Here is a 16,101-nt window from a genome sequence, read left to right as displayed (position 1 = left end):
AGTACAGCATCTTTGACGAAAGTGCTAATTTACCAGTGGGTCAATAGTTGCAATTTAATTAGAATTAAACTACCCATTTTAAAATTACATAATTTCAAAGAACAAAGTGCATTCTGTTGGCAAGTAATTAGAAGGGACTGCATGTTGCAAGGGATTTTTATATTGCAGATGTTATGTTCAAAAAGCCTGTTAGTATCTCTAGATAATCTCTACATATTTAGATCTTAAGTGTGTTTTGTCAGATAGATGTTGGATGGATAGATAGATGTTCTTGAATAAGATAAAATTATAATCTACTTCACCTGGAACTCTTTAGCAACACAAATTCTCATTTCTATTCTGTGATTCTAGATACCCAATTGTTTTCAGCTCCATTGAGAACACAGATTAAATCTGGCACACCAAAATGGTCAAACGTGCAGTGGCCCTTAAACTTCTGCCTACAACAGAATCACCTGAGCTGCTTGTTAAAACCCAGATTGCTGAGTCCTGCTCCCAGAATTTCTGATTCAATAGTCTGGGACAAGTGCTGAGAATCTGCATTTCTAATGAGTTCCCAGGTGATGCTGATGCTGCTTGTGTAGGAACAACACTTTGAGAACCACTGACATAGTTGATCTCAAGCTTGAGGGCATACAAATATTACCTACAGTGGTTATAAAGTTTGTAGCTTTCTCCTTCTAATTCACACTCCTAAATATGAAACAGTAGTTGTCAGGAGGGCTTAGGAATCTGTGCTTATAATGAGCTTCCAGATAATTCTGATATAGGTTGTCCTTGGGCTGCTCTAAGTAAAAGGAGGGCCAGGAAAGGTGACAGAATTGAAGATAATTTCAATTCAAACCAGAGCAGATGGGGAGAAGCAGAGAAAGAGGCATAGGTAGGAAGATAGTCAATGATTGTGCTTCTTTTGAAAGAGGGTGATACACAACTCATTGCCAGCTCACAGGACTCTGGGTACTAAAAATTTCTTACATGGTTAAGATTCCTGACTTTTCCCAGCTTCTCAGTTCAAGAGCAGAAAGATCAGCCATCAGCCGTAAGAATTAGATTATGAATGGGTAACAAACACAGCATATGGAGGTGCTTATGAAACTTATCAACCTTTTATTTGTGCCATACATCTGGAACTTATCAAAGCTCATTTCTGAGTGACTGAATAAAATATCTGAACTACAACTCACTCTACAGGACAGCACACTATACAGAAAGCTCTCAGCAGTTTTTGGCAACTGGCTAAAGATGATTGAAAGTAAGAAAGCAAAGAATAGCACAAAGTTCCTAGAAAACACTTATGATCTGAGACTCACATTTATTTTAAAGGATTAAAAAATACACATTATCCTTCTGTCTGAAACGCTCAGTGTTCCCAGGCTCTCCCAACCTGACATAATCATCCCCAGAACTCTCAGCATACTTCAACTCACTGCAGGAGAAACTGGGTGGGGCAGGATTTACATTTTTTTTGCTGCGAGAGCTATGAACAATTATTTCTTCAGCCAAATGGGATCTTACACTAACTATACAGATCTTGATTCTCAGAGAGTTGAAAAAAAACAAAGAAAAGTCTTTCTTTTATACCGAACATCAGTCATTAACAATGGCTGCAAAGATGCCCTTCTTTGCTTTCTTTCTTTCATATCCAGTCATATCTATCTTTCCTGAAAAGGCTCATGCTTCTAAATTACTAGACTTTGGAATGCTTAGCTCTAACAAAGCTATCACAAATGACAATTTGATACTCTAACTCTCTGCCAAAACACCTCTTCTTCTCTTTTTTCCCCTTTTTAAACCAAACCATAACAAATTATTGTGCCTTGAAGGCTACTCTAATTTGCATGTCATTAAAATGAACATGCACAATTAACATCCATTAAAAAGTACAAATCTTTAATTTTCTTCTTCAGGCTACGTCTACATGAAAATAAAAAAGGTTTTAACTAAAAAAATACACATTTGAATGTCTTAATGCCATGGTACTACATATATCTAGTTTTACTGCATCACTTCTTTTTTTGAGCTAAGATGCTTATTTTTCAACTAATGATTGTCTTTTTTATCCTTAATTGTAGCTTCTACAAAGGTAAGTTTAGCTGTTTTAAAGATAAGGTTCAAATATTTATATTTTAGAAATAATTGTGGGGATGTAAGTGTTAAACCCAAGAAAAAAAATTTTATCCCGGGAAGCTACTAAGAATTGAATATTATAGTACAAAATTGGCCCCTTATTCTCTTATACTTACATATTCTAACTACCACATGATACTTTCGGAACAATGCTTAAAATGCTGACATTCTGCCAAACAAGCATTTTAGAACATTCCAGATGCATAGGTGGAATGGCTGAATAGTCTCTTTGGAACTAAAAATAAATGTATTTTTAATTTATATGGATATAGAGTAGGTGTGTATATTTATGGGGTACATAATATGTTTTGATACAGGCATGCAATGCATAATAATCACAGCATGGAGAATGGGGTACCTCATTCTCATCACGGAATCATCATTTATCTTTTGTATTACACAATTGAATTATACTCTTTCGGTTATTTTTAAATGTTTTCTAAATTATTGACTATAGTTATCCTGTTGTGCTATCAAATCATAGTTCTTCCTCTTTTTTTCCTTTTTCTCTACCCATTAACCATTCCCACTTCCCCTCACACTTTTTAATGAAAATATAGACATACTCCTTTGTATCTGATTTGTTTGAAATTATTACATTTTTACAAAAGTTATTGCTTTGCCATTAAAATATATAGAGTAGGCATCAAGGGAGTTTATGTTCTATCATTTCTGGGTACCACAAAAATAAAACATACTTTCTCATATTATCACAAATTCTGGAACACTGGCCAGGCCAGCTTTTAAAAGTCATTTTAAAGAGAATCGCTTGAACCCGGGACGCAGAGGTTGCAGTGAGCCAAGACCACTCCATTGCACTCCAGCCTGAACAACAAGAATGAAACTCCATCCCACCCCCCCCCACCAAAAAAGTCATTTTAATCCCTCCTTTGCTCTGATGTTCACTATACTGCTTCCTTCTACATCATACTAACCTTCTAAACTGTGGATGCTAGAGAAATCTTAAGCTTGGTGGGAATATCAGGCACTTTTCTGAGAGGTTCTATCAGTGACCTCCCTAGCAGTGCCTGTCACCATTCACTTCTTCAATTTTAATAAAAGTAGAAGTTGTATCTACCATGATGAACTTAAAAAAAAGTTGCTTTAGATACCAGCCTTAATTTATTTGATTTTCTACTAGTGTTAAAAGATGAGGATCCTGGCTATTTAAACATTTCCATCATGACTTTTCATTTTCTTACCAGAAGTGAGACTTGCAATTTCTGCAGATTTTTTATCTTTTTCATAATTGATCATTAATTTTTGTGGCTCAAACATTTGGCTTGGAAGGTAAACCAAATAGTCACTTCCATTGTCCTCTATCTTTACAAAAGGTGATTCTCTCCCAGAATTTAATTCTTGGCCAATGAAGCCATTCTCTCCTGAAAAATCCTCTTGTAGCTCAGTAATAAATCTAGAAGAAAAAAAAAACTTTAGGTGAGTTTAGATAACTTTAAAGAAGGAGGCAAATAAAACATTCTTAACATTTAACATAGTTATTTAATTATCTCCTTAAAATACCAATTGGGTGGTGAAAATATAAATCCATTTCAATCAAATAATTCATTGAGATTCATTATACATATTATTTTTTAAAACTCTGATAAAATTTTCTACTTATTCTACCTTTTCTCACAACTGTCTAGAGCCTATTAAGTACTACTTTGGAATAACCAAGTTTGATCTGTGCAGAGTTTTATTTATTTATTTATTTTTTTGAGACAGGGTCTCGCTCTTTTGAGACAGGGTCACCCAGGCTGGAGTGCAGTGGTGCAATCACAGTTCACTGCAGCCTCAACCTCCTGGGCTCTAGCAATCTTCCCACCTCAGCCTCCTGAGTAGCTGGGACCAAAGATGCATGCCACCATGCTGGGCTAATTTTTAATTTTTTGTAGAGATTGGTTCTTGCTATGTTGCCCAGGCTGGTCTCGAACTCCTGGGCTCAAGTGATCCTCCCTCCTCAGCCTCCCAAACTGCTGAGATTACAGGTGTGAGCCACCATGTCCAGCATTTGCAGAGTTTTAGATAAGTGAAAAGAAACTCACAAGCGTTTGGAACAATCATATTATATCTCAGATTGATACCAATCACCACGGAAAATGCAGAAAATACTTAATCTACCAAGCACTGCTGTGAGAAAGTAAGATTATATAAAACATAACCCATATCAGTGCCTCTTAAAATAGTGTCTACATTTATAATCATAGCAGTTTAAGAGTTCTCTGTGATAATTTGAGAATTTTGTGTTTTTATTTGGATGATGTTATAAAACATATTCAATAGAAGTTTATTCTTGATTATGCAATTTTATGTAATTTCAATGTCCGTGTTTGCATTTGCATTTGATACTGATGTTTGGCATCCAGTAATATGATTTTAACTGTTGAGAGTTAATGAGGAGAGGAAGAAAAGTCAGACGTAGTACGTAAATAATACATTCACACCAAGAGAAAATCAAGTGATATCATGTGTGATGGTACACTGTGTGAATAATTTTGCAGTAGTGCAGGTGAAGATATGTGGTGGGGAATCATGTCATCATGTAACAGAGTAGGCAAGCTGCATGTAGATGTTCTTCTGCAGCACGCACCATATTTTATATATTTTACCAACATCTACCATTGTTTTTGGTTTTTAAAAATTCCATTTTGACAAAGAAGAATCATTCATTGCATTAAGTTAGTGTCGAAAATTTTTGTCTTACTGAGTTTGTCTGGATTTGATATATTAACTGTTTTGGTTTAACAGCTGCATAAGAACTATAAGTGTATAATATTTACAGCTAGATTTGTGTTTGTAAATGTTTAAATAACATTATAATATTTCGTCTGCTGTCCTGTAGGAATTGGTTTTCCTTATAAATGACTATGTGATTTATTCAAGGTTGGGAAACACCGCTTCACATAAGATCAGTGCCACATTGTCCTTCAGAAGGTGTTGGCTGCTAGACGCTTCCCTGCAAAATTACCAAGTAAATGAAATCTGACATTAGAGGGACATATGCTTGCATGAATTCTGGAGAACTCACCTTTCCATTTTGCTCCTGGGTGTATCAAAGAGACCTTATCTGTTCTGAGAAGCTCCTTTGCTTAATTGCAATTTGAGAAGATGGGGTGATTATGGGCCTAAACCTGGGCTTTCACAGGCTATAGTCAGGGATCTAAGCTCAAAGAAGCACATAGAAAAGAGGAAAGCAATCAAGACGGACCACTTTCACTCAGTTTGAGGGCAAAGATTCATTCAGATTAATTTGTTATATTTTTATTTAGGATACAATATCAAGGAACACTATATATGGAGTCTTTTATGCTAACTTTTGGGGATGAAACATGAATCATATGTAGTCTCAGACTTCAGCAAGATAAGAACTTGGGTAGGCCGTAATAAGTGCCTCAGCAGTGCTATAAAAAACAACTATGGGTTTTGATGGAGAATAAACATTGGCTTCTGTTGCAGGAAGTCAGGGACCCCAAACGGAGGGACCGGCTGAAGCCATGGCAGAAGAACGTGGATTGTGAAGCTTTCATGGACATTTATTAGTTCCCCAAATTAATACTTTTATAATTTCTTATGCCTGTCTTTACTGCAATCTCTAAACATAAATTGTGAAGATTTCATGGACACTTATCACTTCCCCCAATCAATAACCTTGTGATTTCCTATGCCTATCTTTACTTTAATCTCTTAATCCTGTCATCTCGTAAGCTGAGGAGGATATATGTCGCCTCAGGACCCTGTGATGATTGCGTTAACTGCACAAATTGTAGAGCATGTGTGTTTGAACAATATGAAATCTGGGCACCTTGAAAAAAGAACAGGATAACAGCAATGTTCAGGGAACAAGAGAGGTAACCTTAAACTCTGACCACCGGTGAGCTGGGCAGAACAGAGCTGTATTTCTCTTCTTTCAAAAGCAAATGGGAGAAATATCGCTGAATTCTTTTTCTCAGCAAGGAACATTCCTGAGAAAGAGAATGTGCCCCTCAGTGTAGGCCTCTAAAATGGCCCCCTTGGGTGTGGCCGTATTCTATGGTTGAAACTGTAGGGATGAAATAAGCCCCAGTCTCCCATAGCGCTCCCAGGCTTATTAGGACGAGGAAATTCCCGCCTAATAAATTTTAGTCAGACCAGTTGCTCTCAAACCCTGTCTCCTGATAAGATGTTATCAATGACAATGGTGCCCGAAACTTCATTAGCAATTTTAATTTCACCCCAGTCCTGTGGTCCTGTGATCTCGCTCTGCCCCCATTTGTCTTGTGATATTCTATTACCTTGTGAAGTACGTGATCTCTGTGACCCACACCCTATTCGTACACTCCCTCCCCTTTGAAAATCACTAATAAAAACTTGCTGGTTTTACGGCTTGTGGGGCATCACGTAACCTACCGACATGTGATGTCTCCCCCAGATGCCCAGCTTTAAAATTTCTCTCTTTTGTACTCTGTCCCTTTATTTCTCAAACCGGTGGATGCTTAGGGAAAATAGAAAAGAACCTACATGAAATATCAGGGGTGAATTTTGCCCAATGTCTGGCTGAATTTTCCCCAATATCTGGTGCCCACGTGGTCTTTCTTTTTTCCTAAGTGCATGAGGGAACCCGATTCCCTTTGGTAGGTGTGGAGAAACGTCATCGGTTTGGTCCACAGAAACACGTGTTCGACTCCCTGACAAGTGGTGAGTAGTCTGTATATGGTCCCGGTTAACTATGGGTCATGCAGAGTCTAAGCATCATGCTTATCTCTGCTATATTAAACTCCTGTTAAAACAGGGTGGTGTTCGAGTGCCTGTGGAAAATATGGTCACTCTATTCAGGGCAGTAGAAGAATACTGTCCTTGGTTTCCTGAAAAAGGAACCTTAAATGTAAAACTATGGGATCATGTTGGTGCAACATTCAAGGAACTGGTCTCCACAGGGAATTATGTTCCCGTCACTGTTTGGGGTGACTGGGCCTTGGTACCTGCTGTCCTGATGACATACTAATCCTGTGACCCCCTACAGTTACCACAGTTTTCTGAATCTGATGATCCTCCACCTTTTCCTCAACCTTCCTCTCCCGCACGGCCTTCGTTATCTGATCAGCCTCTCCCTCCGGCTAATCCTCCCCTACCTGACAATGTAGAGAATTCAATGTCTAACTCCGATGACTTTGACTTACGGTCACCCCCGATGATCTTATTTCTTTTCATGAAGAGCCGGTACATGTAACTCCTGCGGCCCCGACTCACACAGCCCAGGATCATATATATGCTAATTATTCTCTTCCCAAACCTCTGGAATCACCTAGTGGCTCTGGGACCAAACTACAATTTACCTATAATTCTGCAGTCTCTCCCCCGTCCACTTCAGCTCCTCACCCTCCTGTCGTTTCAGTTCCTCAACCGGTCACTTTACCATCCACTCAGCCTGCTTCTCTGTACCCTTCTTCACACGTGAACACCAGTAATCACCAGGATACGTCTGCTCCTTCTGCTCCTCCAATGCCCCTTTCTCACACTCTCATCTCGGTCCGACCCTCTCACCCTCAGTTTCCCTTATCTACACATGCTTTTCCTGTCACTTCTATGCCGACTCCGTCTCAGATGCCTACTCTTCAAACTTCAGTGCAACACTTATTACGCCAAAACAAAGAAACAAGTGGATTAGACGCATGGACTTATCCGATCGTGCTAGACCCACCTAACTTCCAAGGGTTACAAATGCATCGTTATGTACCTCTTAATCTTACCTTTTTAAAACAATTTAAGGATGCTTGTACTCAGTATGGTCCTACTTCTCCTTATGTTAAGATGGTCTTACAAACTTTTTGTATGGAGGTCACTTTACTTCCTTTAGATTGGGACCTTTTGGCAAAAGCTGTTCTAACCCCATCTCAGCATTTACAATTTAATACCTGGTGGTTAGAGGAGGCCCGTTGCAGGCTCAGCTAAATTGGAGTAACAGCATTCTAATTATTCAGGCTCAGCTCACAGGCTCCAATAGTTTCTCTGATACTTATGCCCAATTAAACTGTGATGCCCTTACCACAGAACAAGTAACAAAGGTGTGGATGAGAGCTTGGGATAAATTACGCGCTCCAGGCCAAGCTCCTGTTTCTTTTACCACGGTTAAACAAGGTCACTCTGAATTATACCCTGATTTTTTAGCTAAATTACAAGATGCTGTTGAAAAATCTGTCTCTGATGAGCACGCTTAAGGCATTCTCCTTCATATGTTAGCTTTTGAAAATGCAAACCACAAATGTAAAATGGCCATGTGTTCTGTCCAGTGACAAAATTTACCTGATCACAAGGTGTTGCCTGCATATATTAAAGCTTGTGAAGGCATTGGATCAGACACCCACAAAGCTATTCTGTGGGCACGGGCCATGAAGGACACCAACCAAACTGGTCCCACTAATTCTTCTCTTGGAGCCTGCTATAATTGTGGCCAACTTGATCATACTCGAAAAAATTGCACTGTTAAAAACTTACAAGCAGCCAAGCTGGCTCAACACACATGGCCAAATGCTGCTCCTACTGTTTGCCCACGTTGTCACAAAGGTAAACATTGGGCAAATAGTTGCCACTCTAAGTATGATCTAGATGGAAACCCCCTGCCACAACTCCAGGGAAACGGGGAGCAGGGCTGGTCCCAGGCCCCAACGTCAAATGGGACACTTCAAACTCAGACCAATGTTACATTTCCGCTTCAGGCGGTCCCAACGCAACCCCCAGCACAAACAAATCTACCTACAGCCAAACCAAATGGGTCCCGGCCTCTCCTTCTGTCTCAATACAATGCTTGTCCACCTCCACAGTTGGAGGCGGGGCAGTTGATCTCTGTAGTACTATTCTTCTGAATTTACTACCTGACTCTTTGCCTTTGATTGTCCCCACGGGGGTCCCTGGCCCTTTACCTCAAGGTTCGGTCTTCTGAATTTACTACCTGACTCTTTGCCTTTGATTGTCCCCACGGGGGTCCCTGGCCCTTTACCTCAAGGTTCGGTGGGCCTGGTGTTAGGTAGGGCATCTACCTCTGCTAAAGGAATCACCATTCATACTGGTCTCATTAATTCTGATTCTGTTGATGAGATTAAATTAATCGTGTCTGCCAAGGTTCCTGTTTCCATTCCGGCCAGTGAGTCCATTGCTCAATTGCTTTTACTACCTAATATCGTTTTAAACAAAGGAGATAAGACACGTGGCCCTGGGATGGGCTCCGGTGGTGAAAAGGCCGCTTATTGGATTAATGTAATTTCTAAACAAAGGCCCATGTGCACCATACACATTCAAGGAAAAAAGTTTGAGGGCCTAGTAGATACTGGTGCTGATGTTTCTGTTATTTCCTCTAGTTTATGGCCTTCCTCTTGGCTTAAACATCCCGCTAACATGGGATTAGTAGGTGTTGGAAAGGCCAAGGAAGTTTATGAGAGCACATTTATCTTGCCTTGCACTGGCCCTGATGGTCAAAAGGGTACAATTCAGCCCTATATCATGCCAATTCCCATTAATCTTTGGGGTAGAGATTTACTGGCACAATGGCGGGGGGGCTGAAATTAATATTCCACATAACTCTTATAGTGCTCCCAGTCAGCATATGATGGAAATCATGGGGTTTGTTCTTGGACTCAGTCTTGGTCCAAAGCATGAAGGGATTACTAAACCCCTCCCAGTTACTATAAAAGAAAACAGGGCTGGTTTAGGTTATCCTTTTTAGTGGCGGGCCGCTGCCACGCCTCCTAATCCTATCCCTTTACAATGGAAATCTGACACACCCATTTGGGTTTAGCAGTGGCCACTTTCTAAAGAAAAACTGGAGGCTTTAACTCAATTGGTTTCTGAACAGTTACAAGTTGGAAATGTGGAACCTTCTCTTTCCTCTTGGAATTCTCCTATGTTTCTAGTAAAAAAGAAATCAGGCAAATGGCGGATGGTAACCGATTTAAGGGCCATTAATGCTGTAATTAAACCTATGGGGGCTGTCCAAACTGGCATGCCTGCCCCTGCTTTAATACCTAAAAGTTGGCCTCTCATAGTTATTGATCTTAAAGATTGCTTTTTTCATATTGCTTTACATAAATCGGATTGTGAAAAATTTGCTTTTACTATACCATCTATCAATAATCAGGAGCCTGCAGGTCGTTATCAATGGAAAGTACTTCCTCAGGGAATGCTAAATAGCCCTACAATCTGCCAGCTTCATGTTGGACAAGTGCTTTCACCAGTTCGAGCTCAATTTCCCAAGGCCTATGTTCTTCATTATATTGATGATATTTTAATTGCTGCCCCCACTGATAAAGAATTAATTGACTGTTACCAAATTTTGAGCCGCTGTGTTACAGAGGCTGGATTACACATCGCTCAGGATAAAATTCAACAGACCACTCCTGTTCAATATTTAGGAATGGTGGCCGATAATGCATTCAACCTAAAAGGTTCAAATTAGGAGAGATTCTTTAAAAACTTTAAATGACTTCCAAAAACTTTTGGGTAACATTAATTATTTAAGACCTACTTTAGGCATTCCAACCTATGCGCTGTCTAACTTGTTTTCTATGCTACTGGGAGATTCCGATCTCCGCAGCCCCAGGACTTTGACCCCTGAGGCTTTACTAGAACTGGAATTTGTAAGGAAAGAATCCAGACCACCCAGTTATCTAGAGTACAGCTGTTTCAGCTTTTTCAGCTTCTGGTTTTTGCTTCATTACACTCCCCTACTGGACTAATAGTTCAACATAATGATTTAGTGGAGTGGTGTTTTCTTCCTCATTCTGTGTCTAAAACTTTGTCTGTTTATCTGGACCGAATAGCCACAGTAATTGTACAGGCTCAGTGCAGAATACTTCAAATTTCTGGATTTGATCCAAATGTAATTGTAGTTCCTTTAAATCGGCTCGAAGTTCAAGCTGCCTTTCAACATTCTGTACTGTGGCAAATTCACTTAGCTGATTTTATTGGCGTTATTGACAATCATTATCCAAAAAACAAATTGTTTGATTTTATAAAAATGACATCTTGAGTGGTTCCTCGATTAACCAAGGATCAACCCATTCCTGAGGCCATTACAGTGTTCACTGATGGCTCCAGTAATGGCAATGCTGGTTATATAGGTCCTACAGACAAACTTATTTCTACTTCTTATACTTCTGCTCAAAAGGCGGAGTTAATTGCTGTGATTACTGCCTTACAGGATTTCCCCAAACCTTTAAATATTGTCTCAGATTCCGCTTATGTTGTACATGCCACTAAAAATATAGAAACTGCTACTATCAAACATATTGAGAATTCTGAATTGGCTTCTTTATTTTCAAGGTTACAACAGGCAGTTAGCCAACATAGACACCCTTTCTATATTAACACATATTAGATCTCATACCACTTTACCAGGACCCATGTCTGCTGGTAACCATAAAGTCAACTGTTTGGTCTCTTTTACAACCCAAGAAGCTCAGGAGTTCCATAATCTCACTCATGTCAATACCGCTGGATTAAAAGATAAATTTGCTCTTACCTGGAAACAGGCTAAGTTTATTGTTCACAGCTGCCCTCAGTGCCAGGTCTTCGTACTTCCAAATCAGGAACCTGGAGTTAGTCCTAGAGGCCTAACTGCTAATGCTTTATGGCAAATCGATGTGACTCATGTTAGCTCCTTTGGCAGGCTGTCATATGTGCATGTCTCTGTAGATATCTTCTCAGGTTTTATATGGGCTACTTGCCAAACAGGGGGAAGGCATGGCCCATGTTAAAAAACATCTGTATTCTTGCTTTGCAGTTATGGGGCTTCCATATCAAATGAAGACAGACAATACCCCTGGATATGTTAGTAAGGCTTTTGATTCATTTATGCAACAGTGGGGAATTTCCCATATTACTGGAATCACTTACAATCCTCAGGGACAGACTGTGGTGGAACGGGCCAATCGCACTTTAAAAACCCAATTGTCCAAACAGTCTGAACAACCAAAACATGATTTAACTACTCCCCACTCCCAACTACATTTGGCATTGTTTACTCTAATTTTTTTAAATGTTCCTAAAGATAATACTCTAACTGCAGCCGAACGCCATTCTACAGGCAAAAAATTCTCCTTAAACAAAGACAAGCCAGTGTTATGGAAAAACTCCCAAACCAATACCTGGGAACCTGGCACAATTATAACATGGGGAAGATGATATACTTGTGTTTCACCAGGAGATCATCAATCCCCTGTCTGAGTACCCACCAGAAGACTCAAGCTTCGGGTGAATACTGACAACGAAAACCACAGAGAAAAGACGTCTGTGTCAGAGACTGCGACTGCCCTCAGACGTGGTGAAATCTGTGCCGACTCCTCAGAAACAGGCACGCCAAATCACAATGGGTTTAAATCAGTCCTCCCTGATGGCAATGGAGACGCATCTAACTAATCCCACTTCTCCTGATTACCCTTCTTTTTCTCCTTACAAACCTAAAAATCTCACCATTTCTATTAGCCTGAAAATAACATCCCTCTGTTCTTCTCTTCCTCCTTCAGCACTGAATCTCGCTTACACTAGGTTTTACTTAATGATTCTCCTCCTTATACTTTCTGTCTCACCAGTTTCCTCTCACACTGATTTACCTGCTACACATAATTATTCTTATTGGGCTTATGTGCCTTTTCCTCCACTTATTCGACCTCTCACCTGGATAGATGCTCCTGCAGAAATCTACACTAACGATAGTGTGTGGATGCCTGGAGCAACAGATGACCACTGCCCTGCTCAACCAGGAGAAGAAGGCACTGCATTTAAGGTAACCGTGGGTTATAAATACCCACCTCTGTGCCTCGGACATGCACCTAGGTGTATCCATCTAGAAACTCAAGTCTGGGCTGCTTATCTTCCAGAAAGATCAGCTACAGATAAAACAGAACATTTGGTCTCTGGCCTCTCCCTTTCTCCTTTAAAACAAATGAAAGGAGGAGTAATGGGAGATACCCCATACTTTCAATATAAACCTGCAGAAAAACCATGCCCTAAAAATTTTGAGGGCCCATCTAAAACTTTAATTTGGGAAGATTGTGTTAACTCACATGCAGTAATATTAAAAAATGACTCATATGGTTTAGTAATAGACTGGGCACCAAAGGGCTATTTAAAAAACAATTGCTCCTCTGGCAGAAGGGAATGCCTGGAGGCTACTTATTTTATTTCTTATCAGGAGAACGAGAATCATCATTCTACTTTGCATACAAGGTTCAGCTCATTCTTTCCCTTAAAATGGGAAGATAAAGGCATTACCCCCCAACCCCCCGCCCCAGGCCTCGTATGATACTCCCCATTCTGAGCCCACAACACCCAGAACTTTGGAAATTGGCAATTGCCATGTCTGGACTGTGAGTATGGGAAGGGAAAACTATTCTGTCTTGTTCCCACTACCGTCCCACTCTCTCAGTATCAACGTAGATCCAGACATTCTGCTTTACTTACCTCCAACCTGACTGGTCCCATACAGAGTTGTGTTAAGCCTCCTTACATGCTGTTAGTGGGAAATATCAAAATTTGGACGAATAATCAAACTGTCCAACGCATTAACTGTCATTTATACACTTGCATTAACTCCCATTTTGACTCTAGGAAAAGTGTAATGTTGGTTCGAGCTCGAGAAGGATCTGGATTCCAGTAACTTTGCCCAGACCTTGGGAATCCTCCCCCTCAATACATTTAATTAATGAAGTGCTACAGCAAATTCTAAAAAGATCTAAGAGATTTGTTTCCACTTTAATTGCTGTTATCATGGGCCTAATTACAGTCACTGCAATGGCCACCACTGCCGGAATGGCATTACACCAATCCATTCAAATGGCTCATTGTTAATGATTGGCAAGCCAATTCCGCCCACATATGGAATTCTCAACAAGACATCGATCAAAAATTGGCAAATCAAATTAATGATTTAAGACAGTCTGTTATTTGGCTTGGAGATCGGGTAGTGAGTCTTGAACATCACATGCAAATGCAGTGCGATTGGAATACTTCGGATTTCTGTATCACCCCGTATTCCTATAACAAGACTGATCATTCATGGGAAATGGTCAAACGACACCTTCTAGGTAGGGAATATAATTTATCATTGGACATAACTAAATTTAAAAAATAAATTTTTGAAGCCTCTCAAGCTCACTTATCCATTGTGCCTGGAGCTGAAGTGTTAGATCAGGTGGCAGAAAATCTTTATGGATTAAACCCCACGACTTGGATTAAGTCTATTGGGGGCTCCACTGTAGTAAATTTTGGAATTATGTTTCTCTGTTTAATCGGCTTGTTTTTAGTGTGCTGGACCAGTCAAAGAATCCTGCCTCAAAATCAAGAGAACGAACAAGCCTTCATCACCATGGCACATTTATATAAAAAGAAAGGGAGAGATGCTGCGGGAAGTCAGGGACCCCAAATGGAGGGACCGGCTGAAGCCATGGCAGAAGAACGTGGATTGTGAAGCTTTCATGGATATTTATTAGTTCCCCAAATTAATACTTTTATAATTTCTTATGCCTGTCTTTACTGCAATCTCTAAACATAAATTGTGAAGATTTCATGGACACTTATCACTTCCCCAATCAATACCCTTGTGATTTCCTACGCCTGTCTTTACTTTAATCTCTTAATCCTGTCATCTCGTAAACTGAGGAGGATGTATGTCACCTCAGGACCCTGTGATGATTGTGTTAACTGCACAAATTGTAGAGCATGTGTGTTTGAACAATATGAAATCCGGGCGCCTTGAAAAAAGAACAGGATAACAGCTATGTTCAGGGAACAAGACAGGTAACCTTAAACTCTGACCACTGGTGAGCCGGGTGGAACACAGCCATATTTCTCTTCTTTCAAAAGCAAATGGGAGAAATATCGCTGAATTCTTTTTCTCAGCAAGGAACATCCCTGAGAAACAGAATGTGCCCCTGAGGGTGGGCCTCTAAAATGGCTTCAATCTGGGTCATGAAAGACGCCTAGGGTTTCACCGAAAGGAGCAAGAGTCCCAGGCAGTGTGAAATGGAATAATTCACACAAGGCAGGTAAGAGTTCAGTGTGGCCAGAACTCATGGTTGGGAGAAATGAGAAGTGAGGTTGAGGTGGATCGAGGATAAATTGTGGGTTCTATTCTGGGGTAAATTTCAATACAGGAATTTCTGAAGAAACCATGAATTTAAAGGCAAAATTGTAATAAAGCTTATGATGTTATAAAAACAAATTGGAAATCATACTTGATATGTAATTTCTGCTATGGAAAATGGAATACATAAAATGTCTACTTCAGAGACCTTGTTAGCATCCTCAACCTAATAAAGTGTTATTAACCAGTTATACTCCCATCAGCCAATTAACAGTCACTTGTAAATATAAGAGCTTTCTAACTTACTGGAAACCATCATTTTGATTATTCTCTCCTTCTAAATTGATGAGTCTACAGGCATCCTCAAGCATCGGTGGTGGGTACTGATTGAATCCCCCTATTGAGAGAACAAGGTTATAGTTGGATTTTAAAACTGGAAATGATGTTTCCTAGGTAAAGAGAATCCCAACAGGAACCCTCTTGAAGCAATTAATGTCACTAACATATTTCAGCAAAATTTGGCTGGGGTGAAAACAGAAAATAGCAGTTAGAAATAGCACTCAAAATTTGATTTCAGAGTGTTTTAGCAGCCAAAGGACTACCAGAGTCATGGAAACAGACCTCCTCAAATTGTTCATCTAAGAGCTAGTTGTGATGCAGGGACACATGATTTTCACATGCTCAGGCTAACATAATCTAAGAGATGCTCTATTCTGATTCATCAAAGGTTTTTCACCCAGACTTACACTAACTGATCAAACAGAGACAACACAATGTTTCATTACATGATACTGATATCATTTCTGTGCTTCTGCACCCACAAATACTAATTCCTATGAGGAAAAGAATCACAGACAAGATTTTACCTTACTGGTCTAAATAATATGCCTATTTATCCCCTTCCTGATGTTGTTCTATAAATT

General features: G+C 39.8%; 1 protein-coding gene across 1 annotated transcript in view; it reads right to left on the bottom strand.

Moving 5' to 3' along the window:
• Window positions 1–16,101, bottom strand: part of COL6A5 (collagen type VI alpha 5 chain) — a 124,415-nt gene that overhangs the window by 29,941 nt on the left and 78,373 nt on the right. The window contains exons 35-36 of the mRNA XM_024244913.3: window positions 15,485–15,575; window positions 3,330–3,541 (exon numbers count right to left, since the gene is read on the bottom strand). Of these exons, the coding sequence (XP_024100681.3) occupies window positions 3,330–3,541; window positions 15,485–15,575 (303 nt within the window). The remainder of the gene's footprint in view (window positions 1–3,329; window positions 3,542–15,484; window positions 15,576–16,101) is intronic.

Source organism: Pongo abelii, chromosome 2 (genome assembly GCF_028885655.2).
Source record: "Pongo abelii isolate AG06213 chromosome 2, NHGRI_mPonAbe1-v2.0_pri, whole genome shotgun sequence".
Lineage (NCBI taxonomy): Eukaryota > Metazoa > Chordata > Mammalia > Primates > Hominidae > Pongo > Pongo abelii.
The sequence above is the reverse complement of the archived record's forward strand: the minus strand, read 5'-3'. Positions and strand labels throughout refer to the sequence as shown.